The sequence below is a fragment of the Salvelinus fontinalis genome, chromosome 6 (genome assembly GCF_029448725.1).
Source record: "Salvelinus fontinalis isolate EN_2023a chromosome 6, ASM2944872v1, whole genome shotgun sequence".
Lineage (NCBI taxonomy): Eukaryota > Metazoa > Chordata > Actinopteri > Salmoniformes > Salmonidae > Salvelinus > Salvelinus fontinalis.
The window spans coordinates 81,956,857-81,976,767 of NC_074670.1; the positions used below are offsets into that span (position 1 = coordinate 81,956,857).

Below are 19,911 nucleotides of genomic sequence, written 5' to 3' on the forward strand. Positions count from 1 at the left end.
TCTGTATAGACTAGTTGTTACTATATCAAATGTCTGTGTCTGTATAGACTAGTTGTTACTATATCAGCTGTCTGTGTAGACTAGTTGGTACTATATCAGCTGTCTGTATAGACTAGTTGGTACTATATCAACTGTCTGTGTCTGTATAGACTAGTTGTTACTATATCAGCTGTCTGTATAGACTAGTTGTTACTATATCAGCTGTCTGTGTAGACTAGTTGTTACTATATCAGCTGTCTGTATAGACTAGTTGTTACTATATCAGCTGTCTGTGTCTGTATATACTAGTTGGTACTATATCATCTGTCTGTATTGACTAGTTGTTACTATATCAGCTGTCTGTATAGACTAGTTGATACGATATCAGCTGTCTGTATAGACTAGTTGTTACTATATCAGCTGTCTGTATAGACTAGTTGTTACTATATCAGCTGTCTGTTTAGACTAGTTGTTACTATATCAGCTGTCTGTGTAGACTAGTTGTTACTATATCAGCTGTCTGTATAGACTAGTTGTTACTATATCAGCTGTCTGTTTAGACTAGTTGTTACTATATCAGCTGTCTGTATAGACTAGTTGTTACTATATCAGCTGTCTGTGTCTGTATAGACTAGTTGTTACTATATCAGCTGTCTGTATAGACTAGTTGTTAGTATATCAGCTGTCTGTGTCTGTGTAGACTAGTTGTTACTATATCAGCTGTCTGTATTGACTAGTTGTTACTATATCAGCTGTCTGTATAGACTAGTTGTTACTATATCAGCTGTCTGTGTAGACTAGTTGTTACTATATCAGCTGTCTGTATAGACTAGTTGTTACTATATCAGCTGTCTGTGTAGACTAGTTGTTACTATATCACCTGTCTGTGTCTGTATAGACTAGTTGTTACTATATCAGCTGTCTGTATAGACTAGTTGTTACTATATCAGCTGTCTGTGTAGACTAGTTGTTACTATATCAGCTGTCTGTATAGACTAGTTGTTACTATATCAGCTGTCTGTGTCTGTATAGACTAGTTGTTACTATATCAGCTGTCTGTGTCTGTATAGACTAGTTGGTACTATATCAGCTGTCTGTATAGACTAGTTGTTACTATATCAGCTGTCTGTATAGACTAGTTGTTACTATATCAGCTGTCTGTATAGACTAGTTGCTACTATATCAGCTGTCTGTATAGACTAGTTGTTACTATATCAGCTGTCTGTGTCTGTATAGACTAGTTGTTACTATATCAGTTGTCTGTGTCTGTATAGACTAGTTGTTACTATATCAGCTGTCTGTATAGACTAGTTGTTACTATATCAGCTGTCTGTGTCTGTATAGACTAGTTGTTACTATATCAGCTGTCTGTATAGACTAGTTGTTACTATATCAGCTGTCTGTATAGACTAGTTGTTACTATATCAGCTGTCTGTATAGACCAGTTGTTACTATGTCAGCTGTCTGTATAGACTAGTTGTTACTATATCAGCTGTCTGTATAGACTAGTTGTTACTATATCAGCAGTAAAGACTAGTTGTTACTATATCAGCTGTCTGTATAGACTAGTTGTTACTATATCAGCTGTCTGTGTCTGTATAGACTAGTTGTTACTATATCAGCTGTCTGTATAGACTAGTTGTTACTATATCAGCTGACTGTATAGACTAGTTGTTACTATATCAGCTGACTGTATAGACTAGTTGTTACTATATCAGCTGTCTGTATAGACTAGTTGTTACTATATCAGCTGTCTGTATAGACTAGTTGTTACTATATCAGCTGTCTGTATAGACTAGTTGTTACTATATCAGCAGTAAAGACTAGTTGTTACTATATCAGCTGTCTGTGTCTGTATAGACTAGTTGTTACTATATCAGCTGTCTGTGTCTGTATAGACTAGTTGTTACTATATCAGCTGACTGTATAGACTAGTTGTTACTGTATCAGCTGTCTGTATAGACTAGTTGTTACTATATCAGCTGTCTGTATAGACTAGTTGTTACTATATCAGCTGTCTGTGTAGACTAGTTGTTACTATATCAGCTGTCTGTGTCTGTATAGACTAGTTGTTACTATATCAGCTGTCTGTGTAGACTAGTTGTTACTATATCAGCTGTCTGTGTCTGTCTAGACTAGTTGTTACTATATCAGCTGTCTGTGTCTGTCTAGACTAGTTGTTACTATATCAGCTGTCTGTGTAGACTAGTTGTTACTATATCAGCTGTCTGTGTCTGTGTAGACTAGTTGTTACTATATCAGCTGTCTGTGTCTGTATAGACTAGTTGTTACTATATCAGCTGTCTGTGTAGACTTGTTGTTACTATATCAGCTGTCTGTGTCTGTATAGACTAGTTGTTACTATATCAGCTGTCTGTATAGACTAGTTGTTACTATATCAGCTGTCTGTGTAGACTAGTTGTTACTATATCAGCTGTCTGTATAGACTAGTTGTTACTATATCAGCTGTCTGTGTAGACTAGTTGTTACTATATCAGCTGTCTGTATAGACTAGTTGTTACTATATCAGCTGTCTGTGTCTGTATAGACTAGTTGTTACTATATCAGCTGTCTGTATAGACTAGTTGTTACTATATCAGCTGTCTGTATAGACTAGTTGTTACTATATCAGATGTCTGTATAGACTAGTTGTTACTATATCAGCTGTCTGTGTAGACTAGTTGTTACTATATCAGCTGTTTGTGTCTGTATAGACTAGTTGTTACTATATCAGCTGTCTGTATAGACTAGTTTTTACTATATCAGCTGTCTGTATAGACTAGTTGTTACTATATCAGCTGTCTGTGTCTGTATAGACTAGTTGTTACTATATCAGCTGTCTGTATAGACTAGTTGTTACTATATCAGCTGTCTGTATAGACTAGTTGTTACTACATCAGCTGTCTGTATAGACTAGTTGTTACTATATCAGCTGTCTGTAAAGACTAGTTGTTACTATATCAGCTGTCTGTGTAGACTAGTTGTTACTATATCAGCTGTCTGTGTAGACTAGTTGTTACTATATCAGCTGTCTGTATAGACTAGTTTTTACTATATCAGCTGTCTGTGTCTGTATAGACTAGTTGTTACTATATCAGCTGTCTGTGTAGACTAGTTGTTACTATATCAGCTGTCTGTGTAGACTAGTTGTTACTATATCAGCTGTCTGTATAGACTAGTTGTTACTATATCAGATGTCTGTATAGACTAGTTGTTACTATATCAGCTGTCTGTGTAGACTAGTTGTTACTATATCAGCTGTCTGTGTCTGTATAGACTAGTTGTTACTATATCAGCTGTCTGTATAGACTAGTTGTTACTATATCAGCTGTCTGTATAGACTAGTTGTTACTATATCAGCTGTCTGTGTCTGTATAGACTAGTTGTTACTATATCAGCTGTCTGTATAGACTAGTTGTTACTATATCAGCTGTCTGTATAGACTAGTTGTTACTATATCAGCTGTCTGTGTAGACTAGTTGTTACTATATCAGCTGTCTGTATAGACTAGTTGTTACTATATCAGCTGTCTGTATAAACTAGTTGTTACTATATCAGCTGTCTGTATAGACTAGTTGTTACTATATCAGCTGTCTGTATAGACTAGTTGTTACTATATCAGCTGTCTGTGTAGACTAGTTGTAACTATATCAGCTGTCTGTATAGACTAGTTGTTACTATATCAGCTGTCTGTGTAGACTAGTTGTTACTATATCAGCTGTCTGTATAGACTAGTTGTTACTATATCAGCTGTCTGTGTCTGTATAGACTAGTTGTTACTATATCAGCTGTCTGTGTCTGTATAGACTAGTTGTAACTATATCAGCTGTCTGTGTCTGTATAGACTAGTTGTTACTATATCAGCTGTCTGTATAGACTAGTTGTTACTATATCAGCTGTCTGTATAGACTAGTTGTTACTATATCAGCTGTCTGTGTCTGTATAGACTAGTTGTTACTATATCAGCTGTCTGTGTCTGTATAGACTAGTTGTTACTATATCAGCTGTCTGTATAGACTAGTTGTTACTATATCAGCTGTCTGTGTCTGTATAGACTAGTTGTTACTATATCAGCTGTCTGTATAGACTAGTTGTTACTATATCAGCTGTCTGTATAGACTAGTTGTTACTATATCAGCTGTCTGTATAGACTAGTTGTTACTATATCAGCTGTCTGTATAGACTAGTTGTTACTATATCAGCTGTCTGTATAGACTAGTTGTTACTATATCAGCTGTCTGTATAGACTAGTTGTTACTATATCAGCTGTCTGTGTAGACTAGTTGTTACTATATCAGCTGTCTGTGTAGACTAGTTGTTACTATATCAGCTGTCTGTATAGACTAGTTGTTACTATATCAGCTGTCTGTGTAGACTAGTTGTTACTATATCAGCTGTCTGTATAGACTAGTTGTTACTATATCAGATGTCTGTATAGACTAGTTGTTACTATATCAGCTGTCTGTGTCTGTATAGACTAGTTGGTACTATATCAGCTGTCTGTGTAGACTAGTTGTTACTATATCAGCTGTCTGTATAGACTAGTTGTTACTATATCAGCTGTCTGTATAGTCTAGTTGTTACTATATCAGCTGTCTGTGTAGACTAGTTGTTACTATATCAGCTGTCGTTGTCTGTGTAGACTAGTTGTTACTATATCAGCTGTCTGTATAGACTAGTTGTTACTATATCAGATGTCTGTATAGACTAGTTGTTACTATATCAGCTGTCTGTATAGACTAGTTGTTACTATATCAGCTGTCTGTGTAGACTAGTTGTTACTATATCAGCTGTCTGTGTCTGTGTAGACTAGTTGTTACTATATCAGCTATCTGTGTCTGTATAGACTAGTTGTTACTATATCAGCTGTCTGTGTAGACTTGTTGTTACTATATCAGCTGTCTGTGTCTGTATAGACTAGTTGTTACTATATCAGCTGTCTGTATAGACTAGTTGTTACTATATCAGCTGTCTGTGTAGACTAGTTGTTACTATATCAGCTGTCTGTATAGACTAGTTGTTACTATATCAGCTGTCTGTGTAGACTAGTTGTTACTATATCAGCTGTCTGTATAGACTAGTTGTTACTATATCAGCTGTCTGTGTCTGTATAGACTAGTTGTTACTATATCAGCTGTCTGTATAGACTAGTTGTTACTATATCAGCTGTCTGTATAGACTAGTTGTTACTATATCAGATGTCTGTATAGACTAGTTGTTACTATATCAGCTGTCTGTGTAGACTAGTTGTTACTATATCAGCTGTTTGTGTCTGTATAGACTAGTTGTTACTATATCAGCTGTCTGTATAGACTAGTTTTTACTATATCAGCTGTCTGTATAGACTAGTTGTTACTATATCAGCTGTCTGTGTCTGTATAGACTAGTTGTTACTATATCAGCTGTCTGTATAGACTAGTTGTTACTATATCAGCTGTCTGTATAGACTAGTTGTTACTACATCAGCTGTCTGTATAGACTAGTTGTTACTATATCAGCTGTCTGTAAAGACTAGTTGTTACTATATCAGCTGTCTGTGTAGACTAGTTGTTACTATATCAGCTGTCTGTGTAGACTAGTTGTTACTATATCAGCTGTCTGTATAGACTAGTTTTTACTATATCAGCTGTCTGTGTCTGTATAGACTAGTTGTTACTATATCAGCTGTCTGTGTAGACTAGTTGTTACTATATCAGCTGTCTGTGTAGACTAGTTGTTACTATATCAGCTGTCTGTATAGACTACTTGTTACTATATCAGATGTCTGTATAGACTAGTTGTTACTATATCAGCTGTCTGTGTAGACTAGTTGTTACTATATCAGCTGTCTGTGTCTGTATAGACTAGTTGTTACTATATCAGCTGTCTGTATAGACTAGTTGTTACTATATCAGCTGTCTGTATAGACTAGTTGTTACTATATCAGCTGTCTGTGTCTGTATAGACTAGTTGTTACTATATCAGCTGTCTGTATAGACTAGTTGTTACTATATCAGCTGTCTGTATAGACTAGTTGTTACTATATCAGCTGTCTGTGTAGACTAGTTGTTACTATATCAGCTGTCTGTATAGACTAGTTGTTACTATATCAGCTGTCTGTATAAACTAGTTGTTACTATATCAGCTGTCTGTATAGACTAGTTGTTACTATATCAGCTGTCTGTATAGACTAGTTGTTACTATATCAGCTGTCTGTGTAGACTAGTTGTAACTATATCAGCTGTCTGTATAGACTAGTTGTTACTATATCAGCTGTCTGTGTAGACTAGTTGTTACTATATCAGCTGTCTGTATAGACTAGTTGTTACTATATCAGCTGTCTGTGTCTGTATAGACTAGTTGTTACTATATCAGCTGTCTGTGTCTGTATAGACTAGTTGTTACTATATCAGCTGTCTGTGTCTGTATAGACTAGTTGTTACTATATCAGCTGTCTGTATAGACTAGATGTTACTATATCAGCTGTCTGTATAGACTAGTTGTTACTATATCAGCTGTCTGTGTCTGTATAGACTAGTTGTTACTATATCAGCTGTCTGTGTCTGTATAGACTAGTTGTTACTATATCAGCTGTCTGTATAGACTAGTTGTTACTATATCAGCTGTCTGTGTCTGTATAGACTAGTTGTTACTATATCAGCTGTCTGTATAGACTAGTTGTTACTATATCAGCTGTCTGTATAGACTAGTTGTTACTATATCAGCTGTCTGTATAGACTAGTTGTTACTATATCAGCTGTCTGTATAGACTAGTTGTTACTATATCAGCTGTCTGTATAGACTAGTTGTTACTATATCAGCTGTCTGTATAGACTAGTTGTTACTATATCAGCTGTCTGTGTAGACTAGTTGTTACTATATCAGCTGTCTGTGTAGACTAGTTGTTACTATATCAGCTGTCTGTATAGACTAGTTGTTACTATATCAGCTGTCTGTGTAGACTAGTTGTTACTATATCAGCTGTCTGTATAGACTAGTTGTTACTATATCAGATGTCTGTATAGACTAGTTGTTACTATATCAGCTGTCTGTATAGACTAGTTGTTACTATATCAGCTGTCTGTGTCTGTATAGACTAGTTGTTACTATATCAGCTGTCTGTGTCTGTATAGACTAGTTGGTACTATATCAGCTGTCTGTGTAGACTAGTTGTTACTATATCAGCTGTCTGTATAGTCTAGTTGTTACTATATCAGCTGTCTGTGTAGACTAGTTGTTACTATATCAGCTGTCTTTGTCTGTGTAGACTAGTTGTTACTATATCAGCTGTCTGTATAGACTAGTTGTTACTATATCAGATGTCTGTATAGACTAGTTGTTACTATATCAGCTGTCTGTATAGACTAGTTGTTACTATATCAGCTGTCTGTGTAGACTAGTTGTTACTATATCAGCTGTCTGTGTCTGTGTAGACTAGTTGTTACTATATCAGCTATCTGTGTCTGTATAGACTAGTTGTTACTATATCAGCTGTCTGTGTAGACTAGTTGTTACTATATCAGCTGTCTGTGTCTGTGTAGACTAGTTGTTACTATATCAGCTGTCTGTGTCTGTATAGACTAGTTGTTACTATATCAGCTGTCTGTGTAGACTAGTTGTTACTATATCAGCTGTCTGTGTAGACTAGTTGTTACTATATCAGCTGTCTGTGTAGACTAGTTGTTACTATATCAGCTGTCTGTATAGACTAGTTGTTACTATATCAGCTGTCTGTGTAGACTAGTTGTTACTATATCAGCTGTCTGTATAGACTAGTTGTTACTATATCAGATGTCTGTATAGACTAGTTGTTACTATATCAGCTGTCTGCGTAGACTAGTTGTTACTATATCAGCTGTCTGTATAGACTAGTTGTTACTATATCAGCTGTCTGTATAGACTAGTTGTTACTATATCAGCTGTCTGTGTCTGTATAGACTAGTTGTTACTATATCAGCTGTCTGTATAGACTAGTTGTTAGTATATCAGCTGTCTCTGTCTGTGTAGACTAGTTGTTACTATATCAGCTGTCTGTATTGACTAGTTGTTACTATATCAGCTGTCTGTATAGACTAGTTGTTACTATATCAGCTGTCTGTGTAGACTAGTTGTTACTATATCAGCTGTCTGTGTAGACTAGTTGTTACTATATCACCTGTCTGTGTCTGTATAGACTAGTTGTTACTATATCAGATGTCTGTATAGACTAGTTGTTACTATATCAGCTGTCTGTGTCTGTATAGACTAGTTGTTACTATATCAGCTGTCTGTGTCTGTATAGACTAGTTGTTACTATATCAGCTGTCTGTATAGACTAGTTGTTACTATATCAGCTGTCTGTATAGACGAGTTGTTACTATATCAGCTGTCTGTATAGACTAGTTGTTACTATATCAGATGTCTGTATAGACTAGTTGTTACTATATCAGCTGTCTGCGTAGACTAGTTGTTACTATATCAGCTGTCTGTATAGACTAGTTGTTACTATATCAGCTGTCTGTATAGACTAGTTGTTACTATATCAGCTGTCTGTGTCTGTATAGACTAGTTGTTACTATATCAGCTGTCTGTATAGACTAGTTGTTAGTATATCAGCTGTCTCTGTCTGTGTAGACTAGTTGTTACTATATCAGCTGTCTGTATTGACTAGTTGTTACTATATCAGCTGTCTGTATAGACTAGTTGTTACTATATCAGCTGTCTGTGTAGACTAGTTGTTACTATATCAGCTGTCTGTGTAGACTAGTTGTTACTATATCACCTGTCTGTGTCTGTATAGACTAGTTGTTACTATATCAGATGTCTGTATAGACTAGTTTTTACTATATCAGCTGTCTGTGTCTGTATAGACTAGTTGTTACTATATCAGCTGTCTTTGTCTGTATAGACTAGTTGTTACTATATCAGCTGTCTGTATAGACTAGTTGTTACTATATCAGCTGTCTGTATAGACGAGTTGTTACTATATCAGCTGTCTGTATAGACTAGTTGTTACTATATCAGCTGTCTGTGTAGACTAGTTGTTACTATATCAGCTGTCTGTGTAGACTAGTTGTTACTATATCAGCTGTCTGTGTAGACTAGTTGTTACTATTTCAGCTGTCTGTATAGACTAGTTGTTACTATATCAGCTGTCTGTGTCTGTGTAGACTAGTTGTTACTATATCTATGCCTGTATAGACTAGTTGTTACTATATCAGCTGTCTGTATAGACTAGTTGTTACTATATCAGCTGTCTGTGTCTGTATAGACTAGTTGTTACTATATCAGCTGTCTGTGTCTGTATAGACTAGTTGGTACTATATCAGCTGTCTGTATAGACTAGTTGTTACTATATCAGCTGTCTGTATAGACTAGTTGTTATTATATCAGCTGTCTGTATAGACTAGTTGTTACTATATCAGCTGTCTGTATAGACTAGTTGGTACTATATCAGCTGCCTGTATAGACTAGTTGTTACTATATCAGCTGTCTGTGTCTGTATAGACTAGTTGTTACTATATCAGCTGTCTGTGTAGACTAGTTGTTACTATATCAGCTGTCTGTTTCTGTATAGACTAGTTGGTACTATATCAGCTGTCTGTATAGACTAGTTGTTACTATATCAGCTGTCTGTATAGACTAGTTGTTACTATATCAGCTGTCTGTGTAGACTAGTTGTTACTATATCAGCTGTCTGTGTCTGTATAGACTAGTTGTTACTATATCAGCTGTCTGTATAGACTAGTTGTTACTATATCAGCTGTCTGTATAGACTAGTTGGTACTATATCAGCTGTCTGTATAGACTAGTTGTTACTATATCAGCTGTCTATATAGACTTGTTGTTACTACATCTGCTGTCTGTATAGACTAGTTGTTACTATATCAAATGTCTGTGTCTGTATAGACTAGTTGTTACTATATCAGCTGTCTGTGTAGACTAGTTGGTACTATATCAGCTGTCTGTATAGACTAGTTGGTACTATATCAACTGTCTGTGTCTGTATAGACTAGTTGTTACTATATCAGCTGTCTGTATAGACTAGTTGTTACTATATCAGCTGTCTGTGTAGACTAGTTGTTACTATATCAGCTGTCTGTATAGACTAGTTGTTACTATATCAGCTGTCTGTGTCTGTATATACTAGTTGGTACTATATCATCTGTCTGTATTGACTAGTTGTTACTATATCAGCGGTCTGTATAGACTAGTTGATACTATATCAGCTGTCTGTATAGACTAGTTGTTACTATATCAGCTGTCTGTATAGACTAGTTGTTACTATATCAGCTGTCTGTTTAGACTAGTTGTTACTATATCAGCTGTCTGTGTAGACTAGTTGTTACTATATCAGCTGTCTGTATAGACTAGTTGTTACTATATCAGCTGTCTGTTTAGACTAGTTGTTACTATATCAGCTGTCTGTATAGACTAGTTGTTACTATATCAGCTGTCTGTGTCTGTATAGACTAGTTGTTACTATATCAGCTGTCTGTATAGACTAGTTGTTAGTATATCAGCTGTCTGTGTCTGTGTAGACTAGTTGTTACTATATCAGCTGTCTGTATTGACTAGTTGTTACTATATCAGCTGTCTGTATAGACTAGTTGTTACTATATCAGCTGTCTGTGTAGACTAATTGTTACTATATCAGCTGTCTGTATAGACTAGTTGTTACTATATCAGCTGTCTGTGTAGACTAGTTGTTACTATATCACCTGTCTGTGTCTGTATAGACTAGTTGTTACTATATCAGCTGTCTGTATAGACTAGTTGTTACTATATCAGCTGTCTGTGTAGACTAGTTGTTACTATATCAGCTGTCTGTATAGACTAGTTGTTACTATATCAGCTGTCTGTGTCTGTATAGACTAGTTGTTACTATATCAGCTGTCTGTGTCTGTATAGACTAGTTGGTACTATATCAGCTGTCTGTATAGACTAGTTGTTACTATATCAGCTGTCTGTATAGACTAGTTGTTACTATATCAGCTGTCTGTATAGACTAGTTGGTACTATATCAGCTGCCTGTATAGACTAGTTGTTACTATATCAGCTGTCTGTGTCTGTATAGACTAGTTGTTACTATATCAGCTGTCTGTATAGACTAGTTGTTACTATATCAGCTGTCTGTGTAGACTAGTTGTTACTATATCAGCTGTCTGTTTCTGTATAGACTAGTTGGTACTATATCAGCTGTCTGTATAGACTAGTTGTTACTATATCAGCTGTCTGTATAGACTAGTTGTTACTATATCAGCTGTCTGTGTAGACTAGTTGTTACTATATCAGCTGTCTGTGTCTGTATAGACTAGTTGTTACTATATCAGCTGTCTGTGTAGACTAGTTGGTACTATATCAGCTGTCTGTATAGACTAGTTGGTACTATATCAACTGTCTGTGTCTGTATAGACTAGTTGTTACTATATCAGCTGTCTGTATAGACTAGTTGTTACTATATCAGCTGTCTGTGTCTGTATATACTAGTTGTTACTATATCAGCTGTCTGTATAGACTAGTTGTTACTATATCAGCTGTCTGTATAGACTAGTTGTTACTATATCAGCTGTCTGTATAGACTAGTTGTTACTATATCAGCTGTCTGTGTCTGTATATACTAGTTGGTACTATATCAGCTGTCTGTGTCTGTATATACTAGTTGGTACTATATCAGCTGTCTGTGTCTGTATATACTAGTTGTTAGTATATCAGCTGTCTGTGTCTGTGTAGACTAGTTGTTACTATATCAGCTGTCTGTATAGACTAGTTGTTACTATATCAGCTGTCTGTATAGACTAGTTGTTACTATATCAGCTGTCTGTATAGACTAGTTGTTACTATATCAGCTGTCTGTGTAGACTAGTTGTTACTATATCAGCTGTCTGTGTCTGTATATACTAGTTGGTACTATATCAGCTGTCTGTATTGACTAGTTGTTACTATATCAGCTGTCTGTATAGACTAGTTGTTACTATATCAGCTGTCTGTATAGACTAGTTGTTACTATATCAGCTGTCTGTATAGACTAGTTGTTACTATATCAGCTGACTGTGTCTGTGTCTAACTAACATGCAAGAGAGGAAGCGTTGGATTGAAGAAAGACACTGAAAGATTTGAGTTCGTTTCTGTCTCTGTTTCTGCATCAGCCGGCAGTGGAAACTCCTGGGACAATTTAACATGCAGGAGGGGGATCCTCATCATTCAACGACTGAGGCAGTTCGTGAGGGTTTTGAGTTGTGGCAACATGCTAACTAAACAGGGTTGTGCGTGTGTGTGTGTGTGTGTGTGTGTGTGTGTGTGTGTGTGTGTGTGTGTGTGTGTGTGTGTGTGTGTGTGTGTGTGTGTGTGTGTGTGTGTGTGTGTGTGTGTGTGTGTGTGTGTGTGTGTGTGTGTGTGTGTGTGTGTGTGTGTGTGTGTGTGATTAAGAAGCTCAGAATGGTCTTAAATTCCAAATCGTTTGTGGACAAAGTGTTGACCCCGGTCTGCTCTGGTTTGTGTGTGTGTCTGTCTGTCTGTGTGTGTGTGTGTGTGTTTGTTTGTGTGTGTGTACGTACACATCTGTGTGTGTGTACGTATCTCTGTGTGTACATACCGTAGACCAGAACGGTGGCGGGGGAGCTCTTGCGTCGAGCCACAATGTTCTTGGCCACGCAGGTGTAGTTGGCCGTGTCCGCCAGCCTGGCCTGTTTGATGATCAGATTACGGTCCGCAGTCACCAAGAAATTGGGGTCGCTTACCGGGTCGATCACATGCTCGTTCCTCTGCCACTCCACCTGAAAATAACAGACCTGGAAGCTTCAAACAAACGGTGTGTTCATGTTCACAACCAGAGACAGACAGAGGGATGCCCTTGTCCCCATCCCCAGCCCTGAGGACTATGGGCCCGCTGCTGAGATAACATTATTACATACACAGACAGGGGGGAAGGTATTCAGTAAATCATTTCAGAGGTAGATAAACATTGTGGCGTCTAGATAGATGTAGCTGTCTCTCTGTTTGAAAGGTTATGTCCAGTCTAATCCCTCAGAGAGTAGCTGTGTCTCTGTCTGAAAGGTTATGTCCAGTCTAATCCCTCAGAGAGTAGCTGTGTCTCTGGCTGTAAGGTTATGTCCAGTCTAATCCCTCAGAGAGTAGCTGTGTCTCTGTCCAGTCTAATCCCTATGAGAGTAGCTGTGTCTCTGCCTGAAAGGTTATGTCCAGTCTAATCCCTGTGAGAGTTGCTGTGTCTCTGTCCAGTCTAATCCCTGTGAGAGTTGCTGTGTCTTTGTCCAGTCTAATCCCTGTGAGAGTTGCTGTGTCTCTGTCCAGTCTAATCCCTGTGAGAGTTGCTGTGTCTCTGTCCAGTCTAATCCCTGTGAGAGTTGCTGTGTCTCTGTCCAGTCTAATCCCCGTGAGAGTAGCTGTGTCTCTGTCTGAAAGGTTATGTCCAGTCTAATCCCCGTGAGAGTAGTTAGTCCAGTTTGTGTTTCTCTGAGTAATCTCTTCTCCAAGTAGCCAGTAGAACTGCTGCTCTTCCTATTCTGTTTTGTAGAGTAGCTATCGTCTCTCCTGTTCCTCTGCAGTCCCCTGGTGACTTGACAAACTATATTCTCTAGGTGTTTCTCTGCTACACGCTGCCCGTGTGCTGTGTCCCTCGGACTACCTTCGACTAGCTCTGGTCCTAGGTATCTAAACCCGGATGGATTGTTTTTCACCAATGTTCTCTCACTGCTGTTGTACCGGGACTAGCTTAAACCACACATGCTCTCAACTGCCCTTATGCTGGCAGAGGCAGGATAACGTGGCTGTAACATTCTGTCCTTTGGCTAGCTAGCTAGCTGGGATCATGTTGCTGTTACATTCTGTCCTTTGGCTAGCTAGCTAGCTGGTCTCATGTTGCTGTTACATTCTGTCCTTTGGCTAGCTAGCTGGGCTCATGTTGCTGTTACATTCTGTCCTTTGGCTAGCTAGCTAGCTGGTCTCATGTTGCTGTTACATTCTGTCCTTTGGCTAGCTAGCTAGCTGGTCTCATGTTGCTGTTACATTCTGTCCTTTGGCTAGCTAGCTAGCTGGGCTCATGTTGCTGTTACATTCTGTCCTTTGGCTAGCTAGCTAGCTGGGCTCATGTTGCTGTTACATTCTGTCCTTTGGCTAGCTAGCTAGCTGGGCTCATGTTGCTGTTACATTCTGTCCTTTGGCTAGCTAGCTAGCTGGTCTCATGTTGCTGTTACATTCTGTCCTTTGGCTAGCTAGCTAGCTGGGCTCATGTTGCTGTTACATTCTGTCCTTTGGCTAGCTAGCTAGCTGGGCTCATGTTGCTGTTACATTCTGTCCTCTGGCTAGCTAGCTAGCTGGTCTCATGTTGCTGTAACATTCTGTCCTTTGGCTAGCTAGCTAGCTGGGCTCATGTTGTTGTTGTGGACTATATTGGATCGGCTCTAACCACCATAATGTTCTTTGCTGTATGTTTTTCATCTGTTGCTCCGTGCTGACACCCTATTCCATATATACGGTGCATTGGGGAAGCATTCAGACCCCTTGACTTTTTCTACATTTTGTTACGTTACAGCCTTCTTCTAAAATATATATATTTTTTAATCCTCAACAATCTACACACAATGCCCAATAAGGACAAAGCAAAAACATTTTTGTTATTTTAGTTTAGCAAATGTATAAAAATTATAAACAGAAATATCTTATTTACATAAGTATTCAGACCCTTTGCTATGAGACTTGAAATTGAGCTCAGGTGCATCCTGTTTCCATTGATCATCCTTGAGATGTTTCTACAACTTGATTGGAGTCCACCTGGTGGTAAATTCAATTGATTGGACTTGATTTGGAAAGGCACACACCTGTCTATATAAGGTCTGACAGTTGACAGTGCATGTCAGAGCTAAAACCGACCCAGAAGGAAAACCATCTCTGCAGCACTCCAACAATCAGGCCTTTACGGTAGAGTGGCCAGACGGAAGCCACTCCTCGGTAAAAGGCACATGACAGCCCGCTTGGAGTTTGCCAAAAAGCGCTTAAAGGACTCTGATCATGAGAAACAAGATTGTGGAAAACGTCAAGGGGTCTCAATACTTTCCGAATGCACTGTAGTGCCCCAGTTAATCCAGGGCCCATCGTAGCACTATGCAGGGAATAGACTGCCATTTAGGAGACAGCCTCTGACTGTCCCTGTGCTATCCAACACCAATCTGTCCATTCTGTTACTGGTCCCTACGCTGTCCCACAAACAGTGGTCCCTACACTGTCCCACAAACAGTGGTCCTTACACTGTCCCACAAACAGTACAGCTAGCTGTTCTGCTACTGGTCCCTACACTGTCCCACAAACAGTGGTCCTTACACTGTCCCACAAACAGTATAGCTAGCTGTTCTGCTACTGGTCCCTACACTGTCCCACAAACAGTATATCTAGCTGTTCTGCCCCTGTCCCTACGCTGTCCATAGCTAGCTATTCTTCAACTGGTCTGTGCTGTGTGAATAGCTATCGTAGCTTCTTCTGCTGGTACAATTTATTCCGATAATGTGTCAGAGTGGCTAGCTAGCTGTTCCATGTAGTTAGTCCATGTGCTGTCAGAGTGGCTAGCTAGCTGTTCCATGTAGTTAGTCCATGTGCTGTCAGAGTGGCTAGCTAGTTGTTCCATGTAGTTAGTCCCTGTACTGTCAGAGTGGCTAGCTAGCTGTTCCATGTAGTTAGTCCATGTGCTGTCAGAGTGGCTAGCTAGTTGTTCCATGTAGTTAGTCCCTGTCCTGTCAGAGTAGCTAGCTAGCTGTTCCATGTAGTTAGTCCCTGTACTGTTAGAGTGGCTAGCTAGCTGTTCCATGTAGTCCCTGTACTGTCAGAGTGGCTAGCTAGTTTTTCCATGTAGTTAGTCCCTGTACTGTCAGAGTGGCTAGCTAGCTGTTCCATGTAGTCCCTGTACTGTCAGAGTGGCTAGCTAGTTGTTCCATGTAGTTAGTCCCTGTCCTGTCAGAGTAGCTAGCTAGCTGTTCCATGTAGTTAGTCCCTGTACTGTTAGAGTGGCTAGCTAGCTGTTCCATGTAGTCCCTGTACTGTCAGAGTGGCTAGCTAGTTTTTCCATGTAGTTAGTCCCTGTACGGTCAGAGTGGCTAGCTAGCTGTTCCATGTAGTCCCTGTACTGTCAGAGTGGCTAGCTAGCTGTTCCATGTAGTTAGTCCCTGTACTGTCAGAGTGGCTAGCTAGCTGTTCCATGTAGTTAGTCCCTATAATGTCAGAGTGGCTTGCTAGCTGTTCCATGTAGTCCCTGTACTGTCAGAGTAGCTAGCTAGCTGTTCCATGTAGTTAGTCCCTGTAATGTCAGAGTAGCTAGCTAGCTGTTCCATGTAGTCCCTGTACTGTCAGAGTAGCTAGCTAGCTGTTCCATGTAGTTAGTCCCTGTAATGTCAGAGTAGCTAGCTAGCTGTTCCATGTAGTTAGTCCCTGTACTGCCAGAGTGGCTAGCTAGCTGTTCCATGTAGTCCCTTTACTGTCAGAGTGGCTAGCTAGCTGTTCCATGTAGTTAGTCCCTGTACTGTCAGAGTGGCTAGCTAGCTGTTCCATGTAGTTAGTCCCTATACTGTCAGAGTGGCTAGCTAGCTGTTCCATGTAGTTAGTCCCTGTACTGTCAGAGTGGCTAGCTGTTCCATGTAGTTAGTCCCTGTACTGTCAGAGTGGCTAGCTAGCTGTTCCATGTAGTTAGTCCCTGTACTGTCAGAGTGGCTAGCTAGCTGTTCCATGTAGTCCCTGTACTGTCAGAGTAGATAGCTAGCTGTTCCATGTAGTTAGTCCCTGTACTGTCAGAGTGGCTAGCTAGCTGTTCCATGTAGTCCCTTTACTGTCAGAGTGGCTAGCTAGCTGTTCCATGTAGTTAGTCCCTGTACTGTCAGAGTGGCTAGCTAGCTGTTCCATGTAGTTAGTCCCTATACTGTCAGAGTGGCTAGCTAGCTGTTCCATGTAGTTAGTCCCTGTACTGTCAGAGTGGCTAGCTGTTCCATGTAGTTAGTCCCTGTACTGTCAGAGTGGCTAGCTAGCTGTTCCATGTAGTTAGTCCCTGTACTGTCAGAGTGGCTAGCTAGCTGTTCCATGTAGTCCCTGTACTGTCAGAGTAGATAGCTAGCTGTTCCATGTAGTTAGTCCCTGTACTGTCAGAGTGGCTAGCTAGCTGTTCCATGTAGTTAGTCCCTATACTGTCAGAGTGGCTAGCTAGTTGTTCCATGTAGTTAGTCCCTGTCCTGTCAGAGTGGCTAGCTAGCTGTTCCATGTAGTTAGTCCCTGTACTGTCAGAGTAGCTAGCTAGCTGTTCCATGTAGTTAGTCCCTGTACTGTCAGAGTAGCTAGTTGTTCCATGTAGTTAGTCCCTGTACTGTCAGAGTGGCTAGCTAGCTGTTCCATGTAGTTAGTCCCTGTCCTGTCAGAGTGGCTAGCTAGCTGTTCCATGTAGTTAGTCGCTGTCCTGTCAGAGTGGCTAGCTAGCTGTTCCATGTAGTTAGTCCCTGTGCTGTCAGAGTAGCTAGCTGTTCCATGTAGTTAGTCCCTGTACTGTCAGAGTAGCTGGCTGTTCCATGTAGTTAGTCCCTGTGCTATAGGGAGTAGTTGGGAGTGAACCAGATGTGGACAAACTCAACATGATGGCTGCCAAGAGAGCAGGTACGATACAGTTTCTGTGGTGAAGACTGATGCAGGGAGGGAGGTAGAGGAGATATGGGGGTGATAGAGAAAGAAGGAAGGGGGGGGTTGGGGTTGAACCAGAGGAAGATTCTATTGCTGTTGTTATTGGGGCAGTTAGCGTTAGCATCACGCTGTGGGGGGAGCTGGCTGCAGCAGATGTGCTGTATGTGGCTGAGAGAGAGAGAGAGAGAGAGAGAGAGAGAGAGAGAGAGAGAGAGAGAGAGAGAGAGAGAGAGAGAGAGAGAGAGAGAGAGAGAGAGAGAGAGAGAGAGAGAGAGAGAGAGAGAGAGAGAAGAGAGAGAGAGAAAGAGAGAGAGAGAAAGAGAGAGAGAGAGAGAGAGACAGAGAGAGAGAGAGAGAGAGAGAGAGAGAGAGAGAGAGAGAGAGAGAGAGAGAGAGAGAGAGAGAGAGAGAGAGAGAAGAAGAGAGGAGGGAAGAGACACAGACGCAGAGAGAGAAGGAGAAGGAGAGAGGAGGGAAGATAGATGGAGACGCAGAGAGAGAAAGAGAAGAAGAGAGGAGGGAAGAGAGATGGAGACGCAGAGAGAGAAAGAGAAGAAGAGAGGAGGGAAGAGAGATGGAGACGCAGAGAGAGAAAGAGAAGAAGAGAGGAGGGAAGAGAGATGGAGACGCAGAGAGAGAAAGAGAAGAGAGAAGGAAGAGAGAGCGAAAGAGGAGAGAAAGTCTGAGATGAAAAGAGAAAGCAAGAGAGGTAGCTGCCAGCTAAAAGACATGAGTGTGTAGAGCCTGCAAATGTGCCAGAGCAGAACTAAGGCCTAAGAGCCAGCCCTGAGAGGCAGCCCTAAGAGCCAGCCCTGAGAGCCAGCCCCGAGAGACAGCCCCGAGAGACAGCCCCGAGAGACAGCCCCGAGAGACAGCCCAGAGAGACTGCCCTGAGAGCCAGCCCTGAGAGACAGCCCCGAGATTCAGCCCCGAGATACAGCCCTGAGAGGCAGCCCCGAGAGCCAGCCCCGAGAGACTGCCCCGAGAGCTAGCCCCGAGAGACAGCCCCGAGAGACAGCCCCGAGAGGCATCCCTGAGAGACAGCCCCGAGAGACAGCCCCGAGAGACAGCCCCGAGAGACAGCCCTGAGAGACAGCCCTGAGAGCCAGCCCTGAGAGCCAGCCCTGAGAGACAGCCCCGAGAGACTGCCCTGAGAGACAGCCCTGAGACAGCCCTGAGAGACAGCCCTGAGAGACAGCCCTGAGAGACAGCCCTGAGAGACAGCCCCGAGAGACAGCCCCGAGAGATGGGACTCTACGCTGTCATGAACTGCCTCCCTCCCTCTGATGAAGAAGTGATCAGAAATCAATAAGAGACAATAATTAGAGATAACTGTTGCAAAGCAGGGACCTCTCTATCACGCCTTGAAGAGGAGGGTGAAGCTTATTGGAAGACAGGGACCTTTTGATCACGCCTTGAAGAGGAGGGTGAAGCTTATTGGAAGACAGGGACCTTTTGATCACGCCTTGAAGAGGAGGGTGAAGCTTATTGGAAGGCAGGGACCTTTTGATCACGCCTTGAAGAGGAGGGTGAAGCTTATTGGAAGACAGGGACCTCTCTATCACGCCTTGAAGAGGAGGGTGAAGCTTATTGGAAGGCAGGGACCTCTCTATCACGCCTTGAAGAGGAATATGAAGCCGGCCCATAGACACTGATCTAAGGTCTGGTTGTAAATTTCCAGTGTGACTTTACGTTTGAAGTGCTTTAAAATCCATGAGGGGGAGTGAGCAAGTTTACATTTCGGTGTATAAAGGTAAAGAATCGTACCGCAGTCCATGTCTCCTATCTCTAACCTCACCTCAGCTGGTGGTACGCCCTCTGGAGGATGACAGCGTAACAACACTTCCTGGTTCAACGCTACTTCCTTCCCCATTGGCTCCTCCTCAAAGTTCTTCCTCAGGTCTGAAAAAGTGGGGAAAAACATGAAACCCATTACAACATGAAATAAACTGTTTTATTTCAGATTTATATCCTTTGTGGTCAGAATACCTCTTCTATAAGTGACCTGGAACATGTAAGACATAAAAACACACAACAACAACAACGAATCATGAGAAACATGAAACATCTGTATAAGGCTCCTGGCAGTGAAAGAACATGTCTTTCTGTTGTGTCCTTGAGACAAGGCAGTTCGCTGGTAAACTGCTCCAAGGGCAAATACACTACTTCACCAAAAATGGACACCTGCTCATCGAACATCTCATTCTAAAATCATGGGCATTAATATGGAGTTGGTTCCCCTTTCGCTGCTATAACAGCCTCCACTCTTCTGGGAAGGCTTTCTACTAGATGTTGGAACATTGCTGCTAT

At 40.7% G+C, this 19,911-nt stretch overlaps 1 protein-coding gene across 1 annotated transcript in view; it reads right to left on the reverse strand.

Moving 5' to 3' along the window:
- unc5a (unc-5 netrin receptor A) overlaps nucleotides 1-19,911 on the reverse strand; it is a gene marked incomplete at its 3' end in the record, with an annotated part of 579,979 nt that overhangs the window by 109,659 nt on the left and 450,409 nt on the right. The window contains exons 4-5 of the mRNA XM_055927842.1: nucleotides 19,400-19,503; nucleotides 12,533-12,713 (exon numbers count right to left, since the gene is read on the reverse strand). Coding sequence (XP_055783817.1) covers nucleotides 12,533-12,713; nucleotides 19,400-19,503 — 285 coding nt within the window. The remainder of the gene's footprint in view (nucleotides 1-12,532; nucleotides 12,714-19,399; nucleotides 19,504-19,911) is intronic.